Here is a 15,564-nt window from a genome sequence, read left to right on the forward strand (position 1 = left end):
GTAAATGTCTGTATGCTGATTGTTATGAAACCAATGACTGCGGTTCAAATTAAAATTCAGATTTACAACTTGTTCAGTCATACACATCTAATGCTTTGGACTACAAAACAGCTCGGGTTGTTTATTCTACCGATGTTTCTCTGCTTACCCTCCGATCTCCGCTCCTCTAACAAAAAGACCACAAAATGTCAGCCGCTATTTGCCCTTTGTTTGTCTTCCTTCGCCTCCGGCTCTGAGCAGACAAAGTGCGATTAGTAATTTGCTGCATTTTTAAAAATCGTTGCGAGGCAACCAACCAATGAGTCCTAACGTTAGCATAACACAAACCACTAAAGTACTGCACTAATTTGACTCCGGCCGGTTGGTGAAGCCGTGGACATTAGCCTTCACTCTGAGTCAGCCTCCAGGCCGGCTGCTATCCGTCCAGGTCAGGGTGACTGTGGTCGGTAAAGTTATAGAGACATGAGGCATGTTGGAAAACGCCAACTGTGTTCATCCTCTTACTGGAAATGTCAATGGGGGGGTTGCGCTCTAGTTTGTGTCTGTTACCGAGCAACCATAACCTGCACGCTGCGATCACAATGGTGAGGAAGTTTCATTGATTTAGTAAACTACATTAGACAGTCCAACAAACATGAAAAGATTTCCTTGTCTGTCCGTCCCCTTTTAGCGTACCACGACAGTGCTGCTCTCGCTTTTGAACGCGCCTTCCTCGTGTCTACATTGACAACAATGGATTTCAGGGTGCAAAAAATGATGTGGCGAATGAGGCTTTAGGTGTGAGGAAACATCTCAGTGAGTATCATCCTTTTTTTCAGATTAAGATCAACTTGATTGCACAGCGGGGTGAAAAGTGATGATAATGAGCCCTTGATACCCTTGCGCTGCCTTGTCAGGCTGCTGGTGTTTGCAGCAAAAACAATTATTAAGTATTAATGTAAATACAAGGCCCTCCTGTTACAAATAATACAAATAATACACTGGCCTCAGGGGGGAAAAAACCATAGTCTCCCCTCGCCTCCTCACTCCAGCCCCTCTCTCTAGCCTCTTATTCTTTCCATCCCATTCTCTCTTCCCCATGTCTGTGTTTACCGATTCCCTCTCCCATTGCTTCATCTGTGTCTTTCGGTGATGGATCGGAAAGTTCAGGTCCTCAGTCCTCAGAATGCCAAATAACATCGAACCCCCACCAGAGAGCTCAGAGCCTCCACCAAAACACAAATCAATACTCTGTCTGTTTCTGCGTCATGAGATTAAATAAAGTAATGCTGTTTTGTCTTTCTCTGGATTGCTTGAGGATAATAGTTCCAACCCTATCTCCCAGATATTATGTTTGTATCAAAACTAATTTTCAGAAGCAAATATGTATTGAAGGAAACATAATGCCATGTTACGTTTTCTGTTAATTTCTGGGGAAATGTTAATTAACTAGCAAGTTCCAATAATGTTGATACTGAAAGTAAATAAGTAAAATGTATGCTGACAACAAATTGCATTTATTTTACACCAAAATAGCAGTTCTTGCAATACAATAACAACTTATAATATGTCTAATATTTACATTTAAGGTAAATTGATGAACTGGCTTGCTAGCTGGGCACCTGAGCTTTGTTCCATGCACAAATGTAAGACATCTTCCCTGATGTGGTTTATCCAGAGACTCTTTTTATCAGGCAGGAAGCAAAAGAATGAGCAATGTATGTCCTCTATTATGCCGTTTGTATACTTTTATCTGATTCCTTATTTAATTTTTCAAGCTGCATTATGGGTGATCCAAAGTTATTTGTTTTTCTACAACGTGAACCCTTGATATGCTTACTTTTGTTGTCTTTTAATCTATTGATTTTCTAATATGAATTTTGAGTGTTTATAACTTTTGGTTTTCAAGTGCTTTTCATTTTACAGTAAATTGTTCCTTCAAATAAACATTACATGCATCCCGTAAAGTGTTTCCCACTTCCCTTATGCCTCTGCAACAAATCGTCCGACCGACTTGTTGTGTTTAGGTCTGGGATCAGGTTGCAGTGTGTAAAATTATGTCCATGCGACAGTGATTTCAAGCTACATTATTGCAATTAATCAAGAAGAAATGCTGGAAAATGTGTACTGTTGTTCAGAGCTCACCCTGACCAATTTAGGGCCCCAGGCAAGCTTTGAGCTGGTGCCCTTTCATCGCAGTCAGTTCCACCACAAACACACAGTGCCTTTGAGATTAAGATATGCAGATGCCACACAGAAAAAAAGTGTATTTTTCAAAATCAAGTTCAAAGCTTTTCCCTAAACGGTGAGGTTAACTCTAGCTATTTATTAGCAATTACAGTGGTGCTGCAGGCAATCAGAAAATAGGGCCTATTTAATAGACTTGATAAATGTGTGCTATGTTGTTGTAATTTGAAATAAAGACTTTTATAAGACAAGAAAATTGTAAATATAAAAATGTTGATCTGCCTACACATAGGTCCAGCTCTGTTGTTCTCCTCTGTCACACAGTCGATAACTGCCACTCTAACATGATTACTTTTATTTCTGTGAAAACAGGCGGAAGGAAACATGGTAGTTATTATGATAAATGCTGCAACAAATGACAAAAAATACATTAACCTTGCCATCGTTGAGTAGAACAAGAACATTTTGTAGATGTGTAGAGATGTAGAAGATGCAAATGTTGAGTAGCGAGAGATGAGAGAAATCTGATTTTTAATTACGGAGGTCACGTGATTCCGTATGCAAAGTCAGAGGACTCCTGCAGGGCCCATCTGTCCATGTCTCAGTGGAGTCTTCTGAGGGCTTTCTGGGCCTAATCAAGGATTCCCAGAATGAAACAGAAGATGCTCAGCCTAACCTAAACCGTGCTGAACCCTTAGTACTGTCAATATCCACACATTCACAATACACTCTGTAAACTCTTGCGTAAACACCGGCATCAAAAGCGTTTCATTCTAATCTACATTTCAAGAAACCGCCGATCCAGAATTTGGATAGTGCAAGGTATATCTAGACCTTTACTGCTTCCATCCACACCTTTAAGCCGAAAACATGCTGGTAAGGATGGACAGTGGGGTCTTTTCTCCTCAAGGCAGCAGATCAGCTGTCCCAGAAAGGTTGATGCTGCTCCCACACCTGATCTAAGGATTCAGTGCCACCACAGAAATCTGTTCTTCTTCCCTTAACGGAACAACACCCCTCCTTTCAGAACCGACACAATGGTCTATCAGTGGCCATAAGCTTCTCCCTCCTTCCACCCGGCCTGCATAGAGTGCACACAGAGAGGGTTGGGTATGCCAGGAATGCCACTATCGTTGGATAGTCATCAACGGGAACTCCAATAACTGCATGACTTGATACTACAGTAGCAGGGTCCTGAGATTTTGGACCCAGCTCCTGAGTGGATTGAGTTGATAGCTGCAGATCTACCACAGGAGAATGGGTAGACACTTCAGTAGGCTTGGGCACCTTCGACTTGCAAGGGTGCAGGATGTAAAGAATTCCAGGACATCGTAGTAGAAGATGATGAAACTCTTAGTGGGCTATCTCACCTTTAGTTGAGTTCATTTGGTGCTCACCAAGGAACAAATAATGCATAGTTGCCTTTAAGTTCTGGTCCACTTTCGTGGAGTTAATAAAATGTCATATAAAAGTAACTCATTGGTCATTATGTTGTGGAAAACTACACTACATGGACCAATTCAGGTGCAAGACAAGTCATCCAGCACCAAACCTCATGTGTTTAATGTCCTATGGTGTCTGCTTCTTAGGTATGAAAGTACCGTCAGACTCTAGGGGAATGGCAACTAACCCACTCAAAACCTGATGTCCAGTGGACTTCAAATCGCTTCTGCTAGAAGACCTATCAAGGCCTTTGGACTTTGGTTATCTAGGCACTGAAGAAGGCCACATTGCAACCAGTTGTAGGACATGAAATTGCTGTCAGTAAAGACTGTTTACTTTTTGACGCTAGATCCTACAAAGAGGCCGATGCCTGACTCAAACTCCTGTGGATGGGCACCAATCCGCAGGAAAATGTTGCACACTCCAGGCATACAGAGTACTGCAGAGGTTGTGCATAGCATGTAATATCTTTTTCGTTTTCGACACACTGTTTTGAAATCCTTTGTCAGTCTTTGATTTATTCCACAGGCATGATTTATTCATGTCATATTTCAACACAACTTCACAGCTGGAAACACTTAGGGACGAGTTGGAAGATGAGGAGGAGCTCCTGTGCCTAGAATTCATAAGGTTGTTGTTGCTGTGAGGTATGTTTGGAAAAGCCAACCTCCGTCTCTTATGACCAATCAAATGTCTTCAGGAGGTGCATGATGTGTCTCTGCACAATCCTTTGAGCAGAAGTATACATTATATGAAGATGTGAATGACATAAGCATATATCTGTCCATCACACCTAGAGGCGCATTAATAATTTGCTGGGTGGACATGAGATGACTCTTACCTTCTCCATTCAGCTCACCATTGCATCTGTTGAGCTGGCATGAGTGCTTCGCCATCCCCTCTGTAAGGCCGAAAAACAAACTTGCAGTAGTATGTGCATAATGTACATATTGAAATACTGCATTTGCACTGAGAAGAGGCCTCATGAGTTGAATTTAATGAATTATCACTGGTTGTCATCAAGCTTGCATATCAGCAGAAAATACTTTTTTTCCTACTTTTTATTTATTTCTTGATTTGACACTTTCCATTTGTATGAAACATGTTATTGTCGGGCCAAGTGCAGAGTGATACACTTTGAGATTGCATCCAAGCAGATCCTTAAATCATCCTAAAACATCCTTAAAGCCTTCATGACTGAAATGCAAAATTCAAATAACAAATATCTTCAATTTTAAGATAAAAAAAAAATACCTATATGCTGCTTGATGCTGCCCAATTCTTCTTTTTCTTCTTACTCTGCCAAGCCATCATTACATTACCTTGCAGAATCACGTGCTCGCAAGATCACATCATAATGCATCATTGTGTCTGGTAAGCCAGAGCACGGACCAATCAGCATCCCGTGGGGAACTGCTGGCAGCTATGGGTGTGGCTTAGGTGTGTATGAGTTGATATGGAGGTTAGGGTGGATCAGTTATATCACAACTGGATATTATTTCTTCATTGAAAGAAGAGATCATGGAAACACTGGCCACGTTTTTTTTTAAAGTGCCTGTTTTTTTTTCCAAATAGTGACCAGTGACAGCTTCTCAGATGGCTCTGTGTAACAAACCACGATGCAGGTCAGATAATTAACCTTCAGGGCTGATGTTCTTCAGTTCCAACACATAGACACAGACACATGTAGAGGTACACAGTTATGCTCTTACAATTCCCAGAATGGGAAGAGGAAGAAGGACTGTGTTTCTTTTGGCAAACTGTACCAAAAAGATGGACTGAGGGATTTTGTTGCTAGGAGACCCTGACATCAGCTAATTTTCCCAGAATCATGCTGTAGGCAACGTGCAATCAGACTCACTGTAAGTGTGTGTGTGTGTGTGTGTGTGTGTGTGTGTGTGTGCCTCCTCTCCTCGCTGCCTCTGCGTGTCCTTGCTCTTGCACGTATTATAAAGCCGGCTGCATCGCCTTCGCTCCGCTCTCTGCTCGAGTAAAAGTCAAGGCTAAACTACAACTCTCCCGGACAAGATCCTTTTTTTCTTCTTTTTTTTTCAATAGAAGGCATTTTGACACTACGTTTGTATTCTTTCTTTGAATCAAGTGACTCTTGAAGAGTAAAAAAGAATTAACCCCACCAAGAAGAAGAACAGCGTTGGAACAAAGAGGTGAAGATGAACTCAAGGAAGCTGTGGCTACAGTGGATTTGGTTACATTCGGGTATTTGATGACTGAGCTCACAGAAGACATCTCTCTGCCTCTCCGCACCTCGTGAAAACATCCTCGGGGCTGCTCGGAGGATTGCTCATCTCTCAAGTGAGCAACACGGCATGCTTTAAAGCTCTGGGGCGGATGTGGCAGCAGCAGGAGGAGGGCAGGTTTCATCAGACCTGATGCGAAGAAAAGAAACACTTTTGCCTCCTGCGTCTAATCTCCTGTGTCTTCACTTTTATTGTGTTCTTGCTATGAAATGATGAACTCTCATCAACCGGAAAGTTCTTTATCCCACCTTGTCCGTCCCCATTTCACTCTCTCCTCCATGCCTTTTGCCTTTTCATTCACAGTGCAAACTTTTCCCTGTGACGCCTAACTGCTTTCTTTCAATCCTCCATTTGTTTTCTTCCCAAATTCCGTTTTTCCTCAGACACACTATCTTGCACCTTGCACTCCACAGCCTAATTCTGTTCTTTCCCTCCTTATTTTCCTCTCCTCTCTCTCCTTTTTCTACTATCCATTAATATCTCTTCCCCCGAACCCGACGGCACCCAGGACTCCGTGGCTGAACGCTCCTCATTCTCTCCCCTGCCTGCCGTCTCTCCACAACCTGCTTTTTGTTTCACCTCCCCCCACAATAATCCCTCCGTCCTGTCACAATGAACTCCTCCGGGGAGCTCTGGAACACCACCGAGCAGGTCTGGATCAATACCTCCGAGGCAAACTTCTCCCTGGGGAGACGTGGGGAAGAGGAGGACAAGGAGGAAGGAGATCAGCACCCCTTCTTCACAGATGCCTGGCTGGTGCCCCTGTTCTTCGCCCTCATCATGCTGGTTGGACTGGTGGGCAACTCTCTGGTTATTTATGTCATTTCCAAACACAGGCAGATGAGGACAGCGACCAACTTCTACATAGGTAAGAGAAAAAACTAGAGTCACCCTGGAGAGCACTGCATGTTTACTTTATCAGGCAGTGCATCATCTTCAAATAGATAGTATATCAATCATCCAGAAACGCTTCTTCGCATGCCAACGGTGGGTTCAAAAGGACTTCAAAGCTTCACGGGGAAGCTGAGTGTCCTTTCACTCACTTTTCATTTGCCACATTAGCACACAGCATGCGTAAAAAATGTCCATGTCAATTACAGGTTTCACACGAAAAAAAAAAAAGGTTTCACTTTTTTTCCACGTTAGAGGGAGAGCCAGGTATCCAGCTCTGCCCTGAATAGTAATCTATCAACATGTGGAATAATGGTCTGTAGTGGAGGGCGTTTCTTTGCAGAGGTTTGGCTGCCCTGAATAATGCAAATTGATTTATGACATCTAAGTAATTAACAATAAAACATGTTCAAAGTTGAAACAAAGTAAATATTTGATGATAATAATATTGTTGCCACTGTCTCAATTTTTTGTTTCCCAACAAAATCAGAGAACATTTGTCGAATTCAATAGCAGCTTAAAGCCTAATTCCCATGGGTGTGATGTTTTAGTCTGTCCTTATTTTTCATTTCTTCAGTGGAGCAGAAGCTTCAGTGGAAGTTTAAGTCCCATGCATAGTGGATGTCTTAATGTATTCCTCTGTTTCCATTGCATTCAGCATTTGTTGATACAGCAATTTACCTCAGTCAAGCATCACTGTTTTTGTGATGCTTGGCTCCCCCCCCATTTATACAGCATCACCTCTGTTTTTCTCCATAAAGAAATTGAAAATGCACACTAAAAAATATAGGTTGGTGCATATAGCTGCAGTCTCTGTGGATTCATCGATCTCAGGTGTATCATGTGAGACGAGGGGATCAAAGCAGCGCATCCATCATGCTCCTGCCTCACGTCTCCTCTGGTTTAAAGCGTGCTGGCTTGAATCCTGGGTGATTGATTTTTGTTGTTCAAGTCAATGTCAGCACGACAGAGAGAGATTCGATGTCACAGGGGGGAAAAATGGTGAAAAAAAACGGTGATTGATTAACAGTCCACAGGAGACAAGAATTAAAATAATAAAACATGAAATACAATAAATGCATGTCACATGTCTGTTTGAGAAATTCTGTGATTGACTGGAGAAGCCGCTTGTGTGTGTGTGTTTGCACTTCGCACCATGAAGGTGTATTCCATCTCGTATAATATTCCACGGCCAGAGCATAGAATCAGTTTAATATTCAGCAGCATTAGATTAGTGTCTGCGCCGTTTACCCTTCAACATAATGGTCCGGCTACTGTAACTGGATCAGATCAGTTAGTGAAACAAATAGGAAACAGTGTGGCGTATTTGTCAGAATGACATATTTAATAGGGAAAAAGGGGAAAGCAAGATCAGAGCTCTGCTTGGAGCCCTATCTAAACATGATTGTGTGTGTGTGTGTGTGTGTGTGTGTGTGTGTGTGTGTGTGTGTGTGTGTGTGTGTGTGTTCATATGAAGCTACTAGGTAGTGATTCAAACCAAGTATTTTGCGTGTTTTTATGTGTTTATGTGTTATTGTGTGTAGTTGTACTGTCGACCTCCATCAACAGGATTTTCTGCAGCTCGTAATCAAGTAAACAAATGCTGAATCTGAAGTACGCTCTTACTTGATGTCAGGTGTGTCAGTGTGTACAACGAAGCTAAACAGAACGAGCTTCAACTCTGTCATTAGGAAGGTGGTACGCACTGCATGGGAAACGCAGAGGATTGCATTAGACAGTGCAGATGTTGCTTGCTGTTAAATCAACTTATTTAGGATTTACTTTGGGAAAATGATGTGATGCATACTTATTGATCATCACATTATTTTACAATGTTTGGTTACAGATTTAACTTTTGGATGTTTTGTAGCCTTAAATACAGTGAAGATTATTTTAGTGCCCCAAAACTAGATGTCTTTAAGCTCCAGTGACAAAGCCCTCTTGGGGGGAGTGGGAATTATGACGGGTCAAAACTCAGATGAGATATCAGAGATGTTAAATGAACATAATCTGTTGGTTTTATGTTTCCAAACAACTGTCATTGTTTTTTATAAAGCATGCTGACAATTGTTCCATAACCTTAAAACATGTTAACCCTATTATTTATCCCCTAAATAACTCTCAAATAGACATTTTAAGAGACATTTTCCCCCTTAACCTAACCAAGTCATTTTTGTTTCTAAACCAAACCAGCCATGGAAACAGATTTATATTTTAGTGAACGGTGAATGAATAATAATGTTGTCCTGTCGATGGAGGCTTTAGATCAGAAACATGGTGAAACTATGAATGTTGTTGTTTAACTTGAGCACTTGGTGCATCGAAAATTAGCAAAAAGTTATATTTCAGACGGAACAAGAACATTTTTGACATATTTGGTTTCATTTTCGTCGATAGACTATTGACGAATCCAATTGTTGAATTGTTTTAGCTCCGCTGTGGTGGTTTTAGGTCTCCACGTACTATAACAGTAGTATAACAATGCAGTCTGCACTGTTGGACAAGTTATTAGAAGTGCACCCACTGATACAATAATGTATGTGATGTGTTTCTGATAAACACTGCTCACCTGACATCCCTGTTGTTTTCTCTTTGTGCAGCAAACCTGGCCGCCACCGACATCATCTTCTTGGTGTGCTGCGTCCCCTTCACCGCCACCCTCTATCCTCTCCCTGGGTGGATCTTTGGTAACTTCATGTGCAAATTTGTTGCATTTCTACAGCAGGTAAAAACATTTAATCACATCGCAATCATAATTGGATTCTTCCTGCCTCAAAAATGTGCTTCCACACAGAAAGAAGTGTGTTTTTGTTCTGCTCTCGACAAAAGGGCCGGAATAAAAGACATTTATCTGCTTTTAAGCTGAAAACCCCTGATAATTATAATTATAATATTATAATTAAATGGATTTACTCAGACAGATGAGCATTTTAAGACCATGTTGGTACAATGGGACGCTCTTCAGCATTAGCAGCACAATGTGAACTGCTTTCAACTCAACTCATGTAATAGAAAAGCCATCTTTTGAATCCAGCCTGTCATTTTACGACATTCAGCTTCGAGACCTTCAATCCTAAAGATTGAAAATTCAGCCGAATTTAGTTTAGCCTCATTCACACAGTTGACAGAGGCAGCAAAAAGTAAAAGCGAGGCACTACATCTCTCCTTTCGTTCTAAGTTGTTTTTGTCCTCACTTTGAAGGACTTTCCAACTTCACCAGCCATCTTCACCAAGTGGATCTAAAATAGAGGTTTCTGCTTTTCTTCTTCTTCGCTATTCTGAGAAAGTAGCTCACAGCATCTCTTAATGGCTAGCGATTCAGATTGCTCTCCAACCAACGTTGGTATTTTACATCAGTATGGATTAGATAGAATAATTTTTAATGAATATTCAATGTGATGGCCTGAATAAATCAGAGTCTTCTTCAAAGCTACATATGTTAAACCACATGCCTAATCACTGCAAAAGATCAAAAGAAAAAAGAGTGGCCATACAGTACTTGGCTGCATTATGATGCCCTAGTATTCTTTATTATCCATACTCTATTAAAAGGACAGCATGTGTATCTTCAGAGTAAATATTTTGTTTAGCTGTATTTTTTCCCCCAAATATCACAACCAAAATTCACTAATTGTCACAATGTCAACTAATTGATCGTCACATTACAACATTATTGTTGAGTGTTGGGACACTGACCTCAGCATAACAGCAGAAAATAAAGAAAATAAAGCAATACATGATATATCGAGAAATAAGCTTATATGCTTTCTTGTAGCCGTTAAATAAGATGATGATTATAAATTAAATATTTAACATCTTAAAAATGAAGTTACAGCCTGAAGGTGGTTGGCTTAGTTTAGTTTAACTGAGCTTAAGGAGTGGAAGAGAGGAAACAAACAGCCCAGCCAGTTCCAGCAGATATTCCTTGAAATTATTGTTCATGATTTTGGTTTTCGCACAGATTAAGGAAACAAGATATAATCTGTTTATTAGAGAGTTTTGGACAAAACCAGGCTAGCTGTTTCCCCTTGTTATACATTAAGCATATTTAGCATTGCCTGCTGACAATAGAAAAGACAAAATCAGCATGTTTCCATTGCATACAATGTTAAACACTGTTGAGATGTGAATACCCATGACCAGGACTAAGAGCAACAACGAGAGGCCTTTTCCATGAGCACTTTGAAACAAATGAGAAAAAATAAATTGGCTCTCAATGGATTCTCTTTGCAATCTCCGAGCCCATTCCTCTGAGTAGACGTTATGCATGGAAGATAACAGGATGTGTGTTCTTAATGCTACAGATGTCTTCAAAAATTGAGGGATTGCTGAACCCTGAACTCGTCATGACCCCTTTCGGACTCCTTTGAAAACACTGATGTGGTGCTGCAAACCTCTAGAGGGTAATGGGTGCTGGCTTTACAGTCGCAGATAAGAGCTGGAGACCGAGGCAGATAGGCAAAAAAGGGACAAAATTAGATCCTCTTTGCGAGCACGGAGGGAACTTCTAACCCTTCATTTGTTCCACATATTACAAAGCAGTAGCCTATGGATACACAGAGAGCAGTGTGAACCCCAGAGGTCTGTGTTTTTGATGTGAAAAAAAATACTGTTTTTGTGAAGAGGATGAAAAGAAATGTCCGGCCTCCTGAAAATCAATGTAAAGATGTATGAGCAGAGGGTAAAGTCAGAGTGCTTTCCATAGAACATAATCCACTAACATTATTTGAAGCAGCAGGTGATGTTAGATGGAAAATTGAAGACTGTGTATCAGGAATTCTGCATGTAGCCTTAAATTAACATTCTGATGTGCCAGCGTTGAATTCTCTCAAACGCCATTGAACACTGTAAAGAAAAATGAACTGAATGATTTGTTCATATGCTAATTCAATATAATTATAATAAAAAAGAAATGCAGCCTCTGCCCTGCTTCCTGTTCCTCTGTATGCCGTCTCTCCCTCGCTTTTCATTTCAAAAGAGCTCAATTGCAAAATCTCAGAGTTGGAGAAATGAAGAAAAACAGATGCTTTTGCTTCTTAATGAGGCGTGATTAACGACAAGGCACAAGACACCGTTAGAAATGGTGATGAGGCCATCCAAACTAACGAGAAGGCTCGCTGAGAAATACTGCTTGTGCATAAATGAACGTATTTGTAGTACTGGATATAAATCTTCAACTCTAACATCTCAGACCACAATCTTTGCCGAAACTGCTGGAAGGGCCTAAACTTAAAATAAGTTGATCATACTTTGCTTCCTACAGGTGGATTTTGGAAAACTAATGAAATGTGTTGTCAGTCGCTGTTTTTAACATACAGTTGGTACCAACATTCTTCAACTTGGCAAATTAAGAGTTTTCTCATTTTGTTGATATAAAGTGGACCCTTTCTCCAAAAATACATTTGCTTTTGCAAATGAGGAGACAGCTACCGTTAAGCCCTAATATAATATAAACAGGTGAGTTATATTAGCGAGTTAAAAACACTACCTGTATAGTTTTCATGAACAGGGATGTATATACGTTTTTTGTACTAGGCTGTTAACATGTTTATTTCTGCTTTAACGCCATTTAAACAAACACTTTGGAGCATGCCTCAAGTGGCCATTGGAGGAACTGCAGCTTTTGGCCCTTCCGTGTTGCCTTCATTTCTCAGCTTGGGGACAGAGTTGGAAGCACATAACTCTTGTGCATGCTTTACTCTTCCCTTCCCCAGGTGACAGTCCAAGCCACCTGTATCACCCTGACAGCTATGAGCGGGGACCGCTGCTACGTCACAGTCTACCCTCTGAAATCCCTCCGCCACCGCACCCCAAAAGTAGCCATGATTGTCAGCGTCTGCATTTGGATCGGTATGTCCTGCTTATTCAATTCATTTTTTAATTAATTCACCACACAGTGGATGTAATAATCAGGACTACTTTTTCAACTAACACAGTCCTTATGCCTCCCAGGCTCCTTCATCCTGTCCACACCCATATTAATGTACCAGCATATAGAGGAGGGCTACTGGTACGGTCCGAGGCAGTACTGCATGGAGAGGTTCCCCTCAAAGACACATGAGAGGGCTTTCATCCTCTACGAGTTTATTGCGGCCTACCTGCTGCCTGTCCTCACTATCTCCTTCTGCTACACCCTGATGGTGAAGCGGGTGGGCCAGCCCACTGTGGAACCCATAGACAACAACTATCAGGTATGCACAAGGCTGGTTTCGATTTGTTTTGTGCTTAATTGTAAGTCTTTGACTTGAGCTTAAAGATTTATCTGCAAGCCCCTGCTCCTAATTGTCAGCTAATTAAAAGTTAAAAAGGACCTCTCTTCTCTATATGCCACTACCTGTCACTTTGAATTATTTGTTGACTTGCTTTGATATTCACTGTCTTTGAAATCGTCTTCTCCAGCTCCTTTCTTTAAAGCAGCTTTAATGGTTCAAATATAATGTAAATGTAAAAGTGACGCTTATAACAATGATAACTCTGTTGTTCCTTTGAGCCCTTGTTTTAGTTTAGCAATGAATCATTCCATTCGGTAGAAAACCCAACTTTTTTGGAGGGAGTGACTCGTACAAAGAGTAGGTGAAATGAGTGAAACCTCTCATCTCTGTTTTCGGTGAAAAAAGGTCTGAAAACCAACAATGCACTGCTCTGCACCAAATCACACGCAGATAAAGCCTCGAGACCAGCCAGTGAACATAGTGGAGCTTTCAGCAATTGGATTTATCAGCTGGCCAGACATATCCTGACAAACACACCGCTCCAACTGAATGATAATGTTGTTCCATATCTGCTGAATATGTAAATAGGCCAAAAAATAACACAAATTGTAATAAATAATAGTGTAATAAATTGTCTGTTTGAGTTGAAAACATTTTTACTTGCAGAATTAGAAATCTGAGGTTACATCATAAATGTGACATGGGGGAATAGGAGAGAGACTGTTCCTGGTAGCACCAGGTGCCAAGTGAGAAACTCTTGCAGGATAATCCTCAGTGCATCCAGTGAGTTAAATGTCAGCTTATCGCTAACATTTGTACAGATGTACATTGGCTGGTTGGGGCAAATAAACACAGATTGCCCAAAACTGTCAAAATGGTCAACTGAATGCAAATAAGGTGGAAATCCCCATTGCTCCTGCCTGATAACACCTTCAGAAAACTCCTCTCTCCTCCTCAGGTCAACCTCCTGTCTGAGAGAACGATCAGCATCAGGAGCAAAATCTCCAAGATGGTGGTGGTGATCGTCCTCCTGTTCGCCATCTGCTGGGGTCCCATCCAGATCTTCAGCCTTTTCCAGTCCTTCTATCCCAACTACCAGCCCAACTACGCCACGTACAAGATCAAGACGTGGGCCAACTGCATGTCCTACGCCAACTCTTCGGTCAACCCCATCGTCTACGGTTTCATGGGAGCAACCTTCCAGAAGTCCTTCAGGAAAACTTTCCCATTTCTGTTCAAGCACAAGGTCAGGGACAGCAGCATGGCCTCCAGGACTGCCAACGCCGAGATCAAGTTTGTTGCTGCGGAGGAAGGAAACAATAACAATGCAGCAAATTGAATCTGAGAACGAGATTATTCTAAAGCAGAAGATATAAAACAATTAACAATGAACATTATACAGCCGCTGGTTCATAGTGTAAAAGTCTTCATGAGCGACTGCCTTCATAGACCTTGTTTGGCAGACATATTTCAGTATGTTAATGACTATAAGTAACTGAGTAATTGATGTGGAGAAACAGAGATTCATAATACTAGTGGATACTATTATTGTTTGGTACAATATGTCTCCTGTTGGACTGCCAAAGGCCAGGCAGCGCTGGCAAGGAACAGCATCCGCGAAGCTGCCAAATAACAGACGTCAGGCTCACACATCTGACGATGTTTTGCCTGAAAGCTGCCAGCATGAGTCCTAATACCATAATCCCTGACAAAAACATGGCTGACAAGGTCTGCAGCTTTGATACAAACTGTCCATCATTTAGACGACTGATGTAGTAGAAGGCATATAGGATTTTATTCTGGAAATGACTGAAGGCAGAATGTGCATTTTGAATGGACAATTAATACATTCTGGGAAGCAGCTAACTATAGTATATTTCTTAAAGTAATAGTTTGAAATTTGGGGAATTTAAACTTCTCCCTTTCGTGCGAAGAGTTGCCCAAGAAGATCTTCACCACTCTCAAGTCTGAATGCTGGATGTGACGCTAGGAAAGAGGTGCAGGGGGAGCAGCTTGCCTTGTCCAAAGCTCAAACATATATTCCATCACTTCTAAACCTTATAAACTAGCCTGACTTGTTTGAACACGCTGTTGTTCATCAAGAAATAGCACTCCCCCATAAAACATTTCTCGCTCTCATTTCCTATTATTCTTTTTTCCATAACAAAGGCATGAATACAATTGTACACAGCATACAAAGGTGTTAATAAGCATACACCGCCCCCACCTATTCTCAGCCTAAGATATTGTAAAATGGATCATATTAGAGTTTTTGTAATCATGATTTGTCACATTTAATAGACATGCTGTCAAAAGGCTGTGTTTATTTTAATTTTTTCCTCCACCGTAACGGTTGCTTAGGACAAGAAGGGGTTAATAAAACGAAACAAAGACAGCATCTGATTTACTGTGAGTTTCCCTACTGCCAAATGTGATGAAGCAGGGGTTATGACCTGACCTGTGAAGCAACTTTCCCTTGTGTCCCACCGACACACATCCACACTTTCCTCAATGCACATGCACACACAGGCATGCACATGCACTTTCACCCAGAACACAGGTGCTGTCTACTGGAATCAGTTGTCACATCTCTT

General features: G+C 41.2%; 1 protein-coding gene and 1 long non-coding RNA gene across 3 annotated transcripts in view; one reads left to right on the plus strand and one right to left on the minus strand.

The window, feature by feature from the left end:
* The first annotated feature begins 6,472 nt into the window (after positions 1-6,472).
* kiss1ra (KISS1 receptor a) lies at positions 6,473-14,788 on the plus strand. 2 transcript variants are annotated; one of them, XM_084007492.1, is made up of 6 exons: positions 6,473-6,623; positions 6,708-6,735; positions 9,359-9,483; positions 12,473-12,608; positions 12,711-12,949; positions 13,929-14,788. In XM_084007492.1, exons 1-6 carry the CDS (start codon positions 6,480-6,482, stop codon positions 14,307-14,309), a joined length of 1,053 nt encoding a protein of 350 aa, XP_083863618.1. In that variant the 5' UTR covers positions 6,473-6,479; the 3' UTR covers positions 14,310-14,788. The 2 variants fall into 2 exon arrangements, with proteins under 2 accessions (XP_083863618.1, XP_083863617.1); XM_084007491.1 differs by having other exon boundaries at positions 6,473-6,735; positions 13,929-14,786.
* The window catches only part of LOC311012155, a 54,641-nt gene continuing 53,225 nt past the window's right edge, over positions 14,149-15,564 (minus strand). The window contains exon 4 of the long non-coding RNA XR_014596996.1: positions 14,149-14,271. This is a non-coding gene — a long non-coding RNA (uncharacterized lncRNA). The remainder of the gene's footprint in view (positions 14,272-15,564) is intronic.

This window comes from Eutrigla gurnardus (assembly GCF_963514095.1).
Source record: "Eutrigla gurnardus genome assembly, chromosome: 4".
In the NCBI taxonomy this organism is placed as follows: Eukaryota; Metazoa; Chordata; class Actinopteri; order Perciformes; family Triglidae; genus Eutrigla; species Eutrigla gurnardus.

Excerpts from the sequence above, each read along its gene's own strand:
- kiss1ra (XM_084007491.1), top strand. The coding sequence starts at position 6,480 with ATGAACTCCTCCGGGGAGCTCTGGAACACCACCGAGCAGGTCTGGATC. Across the intron at positions 6,736-9,358 it reads AGCGACCAACTTCTACATAG|CAAACCTGGCCGCCACCGAC; the intron begins GTAAGAGAAAAA and ends CTCTTTGTGCAG. Across the intron at positions 9,484-12,472 it reads TTGTTGCATTTCTACAGCAG|GTGACAGTCCAAGCCACCTG; the intron begins GTAAAAACATTT and ends TCCCTTCCCCAG.